The sequence below is a fragment of the Petaurus breviceps genome, unplaced genomic scaffold (genome assembly GCF_028583685.1).
Source record: "Petaurus breviceps papuanus isolate PSGF00001 unplaced genomic scaffold, PetGlider_PUasm1.0 90721, whole genome shotgun sequence".
In the NCBI taxonomy this organism is placed as follows: domain Eukaryota; kingdom Metazoa; phylum Chordata; class Mammalia; order Diprotodontia; family Petauridae; genus Petaurus; species Petaurus breviceps.
The window spans coordinates 366574-376018 of NW_027187322.1; the positions used below are offsets into that span (position 1 = coordinate 366574).

The 9445-nt window shown below is 60.1% G+C and overlaps 3 protein-coding genes across 6 annotated transcripts in view; 2 read left to right on the forward strand and 1 right to left on the reverse strand.

Annotated features, from left to right (window-relative positions):
• TAF6L (TATA-box binding protein associated factor 6 like) overlaps nt 1-3211 on the forward strand; it is an 18186-nt gene extending 14975 nt beyond the window's left edge. For all 4 annotated transcript variants that reach the window (XM_069066161.1, XM_069066163.1, XM_069066162.1 and 1 more), the window contains 4 exons: nt 776-996; nt 1165-1297; nt 1668-1796; nt 1915-3211. In XM_069066161.1, coding sequence (XP_068922262.1) covers nt 776-996; nt 1165-1297; nt 1668-1796; nt 1915-2679 — 1248 coding nt within the window. In that variant the 3' untranslated portion in view covers nt 2680-3211. The remainder of the gene's footprint in view (nt 1-775; nt 997-1164; nt 1298-1667; nt 1797-1914) is intronic.
• A 17-nt stretch (nt 3212-3228) lies between these two features.
• TMEM179B (transmembrane protein 179B) lies at nt 3229-8054 on the forward strand. Its single transcript, XM_069066165.1, has 5 exons — nt 3229-3382; nt 6780-6967; nt 7048-7182; nt 7494-7572; nt 7661-8054. The coding sequence occupies exons 1-5, from the start codon at nt 3287-3289 to the stop codon at nt 7820-7822; spliced, it is 660 nt and encodes a 219-aa protein (XP_068922266.1). The 5' UTR covers nt 3229-3286; the 3' UTR covers nt 7823-8054.
• Nucleotides 8055-8056: 2 nt separating this feature from the next.
• On the reverse strand, nt 8057-9343 carry TMEM223 (transmembrane protein 223). Its single transcript, XM_069066166.1, has 2 exons — nt 8980-9343; nt 8057-8406 (listed from the first exon to the last, which is right to left on the reverse strand). The coding sequence occupies exons 1-2, from the start codon at nt 9305-9307 to the stop codon at nt 8114-8116; spliced, it is 621 nt and encodes a 206-aa protein (XP_068922267.1). The 5' UTR covers nt 9308-9343; the 3' UTR covers nt 8057-8113.
• Nucleotides 9344-9445: the final 102 nt, after the last annotated feature.

Sequence of the window (9445 nt, forward strand, 5' to 3'; positions counted from 1 at the left end):
GGGGGCACAGTAGGGATTATAGCTGCAGGGGGTTTGGCACACAGTGGAGATTATAGCTGCAGAGTCTAGGAGGAGAGGACAGGTAGGGGACAGGAGGAGGAGGAGAGCCAGGAGAGGGGAAAGCATGGAAGCTCTTTGATCAAGGGCAGGGTCTTTCATGTGACAGGTACAAACACTGATGCATACCACTCCCCCTTCCTCTATGACTCAGTGGTTGGCTTTTTTGAGTGTTGCCACCTCCAGAATAACTTTCCCCTTGTGGCTGCCTCTGGACTAGGCCAGGCTGGTCTTTGAATGATGCTGGGCTCATACCTGAAGCCTTTTCAGCCTGCCTGGGCCTGCTGGCCTGGTGTTCAAGGCCCAGGGTCACCTCTGGGCTGTTCAGGGATTGGGGACAAGCACCACTCCTGCAGGTTTTCCAGGTGTCAGAGCTGCCTGAGCTGGGCTGGAGGCAGGAAAGCCCAAAGCACCTTCCAGATGGGGGCGAGAATTCACTGATGAGAAGCAGAGATAGAGCCTTGAATCCCACCATCACCCTGAGCAAAGCACTTCACTCGGGCCTCGGTTTCCCTGTCTGGAAAGGGCAGAGTTTGGGCTTCCAAGGTCTTCTTTGCCCTCTGGATTTGAGGCCTTGTGATGCCATCACACATACAGGTCCTTGGCTTCTTTCTCCTGTCTCCATTTTCCCCTCAGCCCTAGGACTCAGCATCAGGTGGAATGGATGCCACAATCTTCCCCGTGGTCACAGCCTGCTGTTCAATTCCTCTCCTCCCAGGTGAAGTCAGTGAGCCATGACCTAGAGCAGCTGCACCGGCTGCTGCAGGTGGCACGTAGCCTGCTCCGGAACCCTCACCTGTGCCTGGGGCCCTACGTCCGCTCCCTGGTGGGCAGTGTTCTTTACTGTGTCTTGGAGCCACTGGCTGCCTCCATCAATCCCCTGAATGACCACTGGACGTTGCGTGATGGAGCCGCCCTCCTGCTCAGCCACATTTTCTGGTAGGGGGCCCTGGAGCTTGTGGGAGCCAAAAGAGGAAGGCTGGCACGGATGGGGTGGGGTTGCTCCCCTCGTGGCCATATCCTAGAAGAGGTCAGTGGGAGGGCGGCAGCTCTCTGAAGCCTGCTTCCTTGCTGATGACAATTTCCCTGCCATCCTGACTCCAACAGGACCCATGGGGACCTGGTGAATGGCCTATCACAGCAGATCCTGCTGTCACTGCAGAAAGTGCTGGCCGACCCTGTGCGCCCTCTCTGCTCTCACTATGGGGCCGTGGTGGGCCTGCACGCCCTGGGCTGGAAGGTAAGGTCAGTGGCTTAGCGCTCAGAGGATCTCCCAGGGCACTGGGTCTGGTCAGGCCTGGGGAGATGCTGGGAATACAGAGGTCAGAGAAGCCAGGTGCTACCCTTGAGGTGCTTACTCTCTTCTGGGAAGGAGAGCCCAATGCACAGGTGTGCTGGGGGCAGAGCTGAGGGCCAGCCATCCCTGCACCTTTTGTGTCTCCTCTGCCCCATCTTGGGTTCTCCATCTCTGGGCTGGTTGGGACCTCTTTGGGACCAGACCCTTTTGGGCATCCAGTAGGCTCCTCAGAAATGCGGTGAGGGCCAGCAGAGGCTGTGGGGCAAGAATGACCCTCCAAAGTCCGTGGACTGACTTTGTCTCCCTCTGGCAGGCTGTGGAGCGTGTCCTGTACCCACACCTCTCCACCTACTGGGCCAACCTGCAGGCTGTGCTGGATGATTACTCCGTGTCCAATGCTCAGGTGAAGGCGGATGGGCACAAAGTGTATGGAGCCATCCTGGTGAGTGACGTTGTGGGGAGAAGGGGGTTTAGCTCAGCTTAGGTGAGGGGATGGACTGTGGGGGTGGGCCCCACTCCCTCCTACCCCCGCATGCCCAACCTGCCCTTCCCCCCCACAGGTGGCCGTGGAGCGGCTCCTCAAGATGAAGGCGCAGGCTGTAGAGCCGGGCCGCGGCCGCAGTTGCCGGCGCCCGGAGGACTTGCCCTGGACCGGCCTCCTCCTGCACGAGTCGCCCTCCGGGGAACCGGGCTTCGGGCCAGGGGCGCCCCTGGCTCCGGGGACCCCGGGGCTGGGGAGCCCAGCTCCTCCCGTGCCACTCGGGGACACCTATCGGGAGCTCTACGCCTTCTTCGGGGACAGCCTGGCCACCCGCTTCGGCACCGGGCAGCCTGCGCCCACGGCCGCCCGGCCCCCGGGGACCAAGAAGGAGCCGGCGGCCGTGGCCGACGCCGTGCGCAAGATGCCCCAGCTGACGGCCAGCGCCACGGTCAGCCCCCGGGACGAGGAGAGCCCCCGTGGGGCCACCCCGGGCGGCCCGGCCAGTGCCCCCGCCCCGGCACCCGCGGCGGCCGAGAGCCGGCCCCTGCCCCGCGTGCACCGGCCACGGGGGGCGCCCCGGCAGCAGGGCCTGTGCGCGGGGGCCCGCGACGTCTTCCAGAAGAGCCGCTTCGCCCCCCGGGGCGCCCCGCACTTCCGCTTCATCATCGCTGGGCGGCAGGCGGGCCGTCGCTGCCGCGGCCGCCTCTTCCAGACAGCCTTCCCGCCTCCGCAGGGCCCCAGCCCGGCATCCCGCTACGCCCAGAAGCTACCCATGATCGGCCGCACCGCACGTCCTGCGCGCCGCTGGCTCCTGTCGGACTACTCGCTCTACCTCCCTCTGTGAGGGGGCGGGGCAGGGGCGCCCGCCCCAGGCTCCGCCCCTGACCTGCCTCTCCACTGACTGGTGCTGGCTTTACCTCCCGCTGTGAGGGGGCGGGGCAGGGGCTGGGCGAGGAAACAAATGAGACCCTGCTCCAGGCTCCGCCCCCGACCTGCCTCTCCACTGACTGGTGCTGGCTTTACCTCCTGCTGTGAGGGGGCGGGGAGGGAGTGAACGAGGGAGCGCCTGCCCCCTCTCGGACTACCTGTACTTCCAGGCTCCGCCCCTCCATCTAGGCCCGATTGTGTAATGAAGCGTCCAGGCCGGACTTCCCCTTAGGTTCTGCGGGCCTACACGGCCGGGCTCCTGCACCGAACATGGCGCTCTCTGAGGCTCTGGGGAGAGGTGGACCAGGCCTCAGTTTCTACACCTGCAAGCCGAGGAGGCGGGGGCGGAACCTTCGCTAGAGCCAAAGGGGCGGAGCCTCTGCGTGCAGCGGGAGGCGGGGCGTGTGTAAATAAAGGTTTGCCGGAAGCCGAGGTAGAGGCCGGCGTGATGACGTTGTGTGCGTGTGAGGCAGTTGGGCCTACGAGGGCGCAGGGTGGGCGGGGCTTGGCCGGGCGGGGCGGCCATGGCACTCCCGGGGCTGCACCGTGCAGAGCTCCTGCTCCTCGCTGCTGCTTTCCTGGCCGGGGCCGTGGTGGCCGCCGCAATCTTCCGGACGCAGGTGGGGGCCGTGGGGCGGGGGGCCTCAGTTTTCCCCTCTGGACGGTGAGGGGGTGGGTGGACTCCCTGGTCTCTCAGGCCCCCCAGCTTGTTAGGTCTTCTACTGTCCTCGGCCTCGCCCCCTCCCCCGTTAGATGTCTGCTCCCCAGGCCTCAGTTTCCCCCTCTGGACAGCGAAGGGGTGGGTGGATTCCTTGGTCTCAGTTTACCCCCCTGGACAGTGAGGGGCTTGAGTTATGGCCGGGTCCGGGCCGTGCGAATCACGAGTCGCCTGGAGTAGTTCCATGTATCAGCTTCGCTGTATCCAGTTACAATCTTACTCTTGTGTGAAATGTCACCGCCTAGACCTGTGCACGTGCTCAGTTGAGGGGGGGGGGGGCACAGAAGCGGCTCTGCCGAGCAGCCCCGCCCCCACCCCGAGGGCCCCTAAGTGGCCGGGCTGGTTTTTTTTGCACTGAGCCCATGAGGTTTTGTAGCCCCCGCTGGGGGAGGTGTTCTCATTCCTCTGACTTGGGTGTCCAGGAAGCACCCCACCTCTCTTGAGCCCGGCCAGTGGCTGCCACCTTATAAGGACCTGCTTAGGCTCTCACTACAAAGTTGGAGGGGACCTTGGAAGACAGGAGGAAACAGGCCCTGGGAAAGGGCCCCCCCTCCCAGTAACAAACGGAAGTGGGCTCTGAGCCCTAGAGTCCTCCGTGCTTTGGAGTCAGGAGCTCTGTGTGAATCCTGGTTTGTCTTTTAAAGACGTCGTTGCTGCCCTTTGACATTTTTCCAGCAAGGCCTTACCTGTCTCAGTGTATCACTCCTAGAGAACTATCTGTTCCTTGTAACAAAGAATCAAAAAGGAGGAGAAAGTTGAACAAAAGTAACTTGACTGAGAAGTCTGCATCTGGCACCTGCACCTGCCAGCGCCCCTTCCCTCCATCCCCTGCACAGAAGGGGTGGGGGCACCTTCTCTTCCCTCCCTTTGGGGGCAAGCACAGTCACCCTGTTTTCCACGCACTCACTTCTTTCCACCTACATCATTGTCATTTCCTGGTCCTCCTGACTTCACTTTGCTTCAGTTCATAGAAGTCTTTGATGCTTCTTTGTGGCTGTCTTTCTTGATGCATAGTATTAGTCCATCATGTTTGGCTACCCCAGACTGTCTGGCCAGGCTCGGAGTCGATGTGCACTCACCTTCTTTCCAGTTTTTTGCTATGACTATTCAGGTTCATACTGTTGGAGGACAATCCCCTGAAGTCGTTCGCAGTGTTTTTGAGGGTGCATGATGTCTGCCTCCAAGTACGTGAAGGATTGGGCTGTGCGTCTAGGCTCTGTCCTGGGCAGTATTAGGAGGGATGGGTAGGGACTGTTGAAGAACAGATTTTCAGGCTTTGTGAGGAGGAATTTGTTCCTGAAGAGAATGTCCCAGGGTGGGTTGGGCTAGAGGACAACTTCAGGACCTTGGAGGCCATTCCAATCTTGATTTGGTAAAGGTTTTATCACATTCCATAGTGATCACTTATAACTTGATTTCTACCCGGGTTTAGGATGAGAAGGAAATGAAATAGCATTGAGGTTAGAAACCCACAGGCTTGGTGGGGCAGGAAGGGGTTGTGCCAATGGAGGAACAAACAGTTCCCCATCTCCCACTCGGGGAAAGGCCCTCCCTGCCCTGCCTTCTCTGGACCTGCTCAGCTCTGTCCAACCCTGCCTTGTCTGGTCCCCTGCCCTGCCTTCCTTGGACCTGCTCAACCCTGCCTTGCCTGTCCCCCTGCCCTGCCTCCCCTGCACCTTCTCAGCCCTGTCCAGCCCTGCTTTGCCTGGCCCCCTGCCCTGCTCCTGGCTTGAGAAGCCTGGACTTTTTATTTCCCCCAAATGCAGCCCCATTCATTCAGATCCTAGCCACCCCTTGGGCCAGGTTGAAACTTAGATTCAAAAAACAATGATTGTTTAACCCCTTTAGGACAGAGCAGACCCTTCCCCACAACCACCCATTTACCAGGATATGTCTGCTGTCTTCGTGTGTACAGCACTCTGGATTTGGAGGGCTGTGATAGGCTGGATTTGATCAGGGGCCGTTGGCAGCTGGGTTTTGTCTTCTCAGCTATAGTGAGCCCCACTGTGGTGCCATGTACAACGCCCTGACCTGGGAGGCAGAACTGGGCTTGAGTCCCACTTCTGACATGCCACATGGTTTTGCTGAACTTAAAAAAAACCTTTTGTTAGCCAAGGAAGCCTCCCTGGGGAGCAAGGAGCAGAGGGTGCTGCTTGGAAATGAAGATGGTGAGAACCCAGAAGGTGTTGGGTCACTTTAGACAAGTCTACAATCTCTCAGAACAGCTGGTCCATAGAGTGCTGATGAAAAGGAGAGATGGGTCTTGTGGCCTTTGTCACTTGTCTTGGCCAGGCCTGCACAGCCAGCGGCCTGAGGGCCTAGGTAGGACCCTTGTGTATCTGAGTCTGCTGGCCTTTTCTTCTCTCAGCATCAGGACCCCCCGAATTTATTAAGCACCTACTGTTTGCCAGGCATTGTGCTAAGCACTGGGGATACAAAAGAGATGAAAGATGGTCCCTGCTCCAGAGGAGCTTACAGCCCAATGGGGGATGATATGCAAACAGCTGGTTAGTGTAGACAGCGAATGTGGAAGGAAGGCTTAGGAGGACAGGGTTGGGCAGAAGGTGGGATATTGGCTGGGACTTAGAAGAAGTCGGGAAGCTAGAGGCTGAGATGAGGAGGGAGAGAATTCCAGGCAGTGGGAGTGCCCAAGGCTTTGTACAGTTTTAAATTGCTTATTTTTGCTGTGGGGAGACCAGCCCCAAAAGGTCTCATTTAGAAAGGTCTGCTTGCAAGTTCTTCCTCCCCTCCTCACTTCCTTCCCCCCTCCCTCCTTCCCCTCCCTTGCTTCTTTCCTTCCTGGTTGGTTCCTTGGATGCTTCCATATAGCACAGTCTTCTGGGAATATCTCATGCTGTCCTGTGGCCTGGCGCTCTTATGTCACTGACATAGGGAATACCCAGTGAGAACATTTCTTCAGTCACTGCAGGTTAGTCTGTGTCCAGCCCTTCTCCAGTCTTGGAGTCCCGGCAGCAGGGACAAGGTCAGAGACCTGGCCGAGGGTCCCCTGCCCAGGAGGTGGCAGCAGTGGGATCGGAGGCCAGCCCTTTGCCAGCTCTACCATTTTCCCTCATTCAGTCAAGTATATAAAGATAAAATTGTCCTTCATTCGAAGCGTGTGTTCTTAACATGCCCCTGTCCATGTCGGTCCATTGAATGTTGGGAGAGCACCTACAGACCATTTTTTGTGAAAGGACAGAGGAGTGGAATTTGACATGGAAGCCACTTGGGCGCTGGCTCCCTGACCTTCCAGAAGGCCTGCTACTTTGGCCAGCCCCTGAATCTGCCTGTCTCCCTAGGGCTCCTTCAATGGCCAGTGTCCTGTCTATGGCTCCGCCCTCTGGAATGGCTCTGCCCTCTCCTTGTCCAGCTCCTCTGCCCCCTCCCTCTGCTACTTTGTGGCAGGGGTCTCCGGCCTCCTGGCCCTCTACAGCCTCTTGCTGTTGTTCTACTGGACGTACAGCAGCTGCCTGGAAGATTCTCACAGGTGACTGTCGGTGAGGTGGGGGGTGGGGGTCGCCCCTGGGGAAGGGGAGCATCATTGAGTTCCTCCTTCTTCCTCTGCAGAAGTCCCTTGGGCCTGCGCATCTCTCTGGGCTTGTCGGCTGCAGCCATCTTCCTGGTCCTGGTGTCATCCTGTATCCTGCGATTTGGCACCAAGACCCTCTGTGCCTCCATCATGCGCTTTAAAATCGTGAACTGGTAATGGGCATTGGGAGGAAGGCAAGGAGGGACACAGGGCTGAGGCCTGCTCTTCTGGCCATCACCATGTCCAGTGGACACACAATGGGGGGAAGATGGAAGGAGCACTGCCTTGGGAGGAGGCTTGGGTGGGGACCGTTGGGCGCAGGCCATGGGCCCTGGTACATAGAAAGCTGCCTTCCGGTTCGCCACCTCGAGGCCCCATCTGCATTAGGAGGGAGAGCTTCCTCCCTCCAGGGAAATCCCAGCCCCATTGCCCAGTGCCTGGGGAACCCCCAGCCTTGCTCAACAAGCCTCTCTTGCCTGTGCAGCTGCTCTGATGCCCAGAAACTTCCCTGGGTACCTCCTGGAGCTGGCCTACACTTCTATTCCACCTTGTATAATGCAGAAGTAAGGAGGGCCCAGGAACGGTGGGGGAGGGCCTGAGGGTGGGTGGCAGGCTTCAGGCACCCACCCTCCTCTCTGCACTCCCGTATAGGCTTCCTCCTGGGTGACCCTGGTGTTGTGGTGCCTGCTTTTGGCATTGCAGCTACTGCAGTGGAAGTGGGAAGCCCCCCCATACCGGCCCCTGGAACAAGGGGACCCTGAGTGGAGCTCAGAAACAGATACCCTCTTTGGGGCCCGCCCATCCCGCCCCTGAAGAGAAGTTGGAATTCAGACCTCCTGACTAAAGACTGGATACCCAAGTGCCTGTGACTGGCAGCCCCTGTTCTGCAGCTGTGGGGGCTCCCCCATTGCTCCCTCTGAGGGAGATAAATGCCAACAGCTCACTCTCATCCACTGTCCTGCTGCTGCTGCTTCTGTAGCCCAACATTGAGGCCTTTCACCTTAGAAGTGACCTTTCCTGATGAATGAAAACAAAAGGATCTACATCTGGCTTTCCTGTTTTATTTGTTACTGGGTCTCCACCAGGGGAACAAGGGTCAGGGGTTCACAGGCTCCTATATGCTCCCACGGTGATGTCGAACAGCCTCACGTTGGGGAAACGTCCAGCTTTATCCAAAAGAAAATAGAAGCGGCGGCCTTTGACCTTGAGAGGGAGCACAGCTGGCACCTCCCCACGATGAGCCAGACAGGATACCTGCCGCAGGGGCACGGTGAACTGGGCACCCAGGCCAAAGGGTGCGTGCGTTGTCAGCGTCACCTGCTGCCCCCCTTTCCGGAGCAGCACGGAGCGTACAGAGCGCTGGGAGAAGAGCAGCCCCGCAGCCAGCACCAGCAAACCTGGGGAAGGACAGGGGTGGGTGAGCTGGGTCACGGTCAGATCCGGGCCCCGAAGGGGTGGACGGGGTGACTGCCAGGGTTCCCTGCAGGGATCTAGGAGTTAGAATTACCAGCTCTCCCCAAGCATGGGTCAGGAAGCACTTACTTACTAAGCACTGGCTGTATCAGGCACTAAGTGGCTAAACAGTGGGACACCAAGAGGAAGCTTGGGGAGGGAGGCCAGCCATGTGAGGCAGGGGCTGGCACTGTCCAGAGATGACAGTGGGAGGGGCACACCCAGGGTGAGGGACAGGAGGTAGGTGCCGGGACCCCTCCTCCGGGGCGTCAGCAGAGGCACCGCTTTACACTCACTAAGCCCCTCCCTAAGAAGCAGGAAATAGCCCTAGGTAACGGGCCCACCTCCGAGCCTTAGATCAGGCCGGGCCCCGTCTGTTAGGATGCTGACCCCGGGCGTCCCCGCCTTCCCCAGCTCGCCCCCAAGGATGGATCCTCTGGGGCCCCCACCGTGGGGCGCAGGTGGTACAGGCCTCAGTTTCCCCAGATGTGCCGCCCGCCCCAGGCTCCGGCTCTCACCCACAGAGGCGCAGCCGGCGGCCAGTCCGTAGCGCCAGAGCGCCGAGCCGGGTTTGGGGCGACGCCCGGGGCCTTGAACGCCGCCCTCGGCCTCGGGGCTCTGAACGCCGGCCCCGGGTCCGGCTAAGGCTGCCGCGGCCAGCGACGTCCAGAAGACGCCCTGGCCGGCGCAGAAGAGGCCCAGGAAGGCGAAGAAGCGGCCGCGCTCGTGCTCGAAGAGCAGCACGTCCCGCGCAGGGGTCGCTTCGTGCAGCGACGCCCGAGCCCAGCAGGCTCCAGGTGGCCCGAGGCGGCCCAAGCGCCGCACCAGCCCAGCAAATCCGGCCATGGAGCGCCGCTTCCGGGGCGGGACTTCCGGCCTCCGAGGAGACAGGCAAGAGAAGGGAGTGGGGAAATACCGGGGCGGACCAGGCTTTAGGGGGCGGGACTTCCGGCTTCCGGGGAGCTGGGCCGGAGAAGAGGGGGG

Bases quoted from the DNA above. Each gene is read 5' to 3' on its own strand.
- TMEM179B (XM_069066165.1), top strand. From the start codon at position 3,287: ATGGCACTCCCGGGGCTGCACCGTGCAGAGCTCCTGCTCCTCGCTGCT. The intron at 3,383-6,779 runs GTGGGGGCCGTG...CTGTCTCCCTAG, and splicing joins CCGCAATCTTCCGGACGCAG to GGCTCCTTCAATGGCCAGTG. The intron at 7,573-7,660 runs GTAAGGAGGGCC...ACTCCCGTATAG, and splicing joins CCACCTTGTATAATGCAGAA to GCTTCCTCCTGGGTGACCCT.
- TMEM223 (XM_069066166.1), bottom strand. From the start codon at position 9,307: ATGGCCGGATTTGCTGGGCTGGTGCGGCGCTTGGGCCGCCTCGGGCCA. The intron at 8,407-8,979 runs GTGAGAGCCGGA...GTCCTTCCCCAG, and splicing joins CGCCGGCTGCGCCTCTGTGG to GTTTGCTGGTGCTGGCTGCG.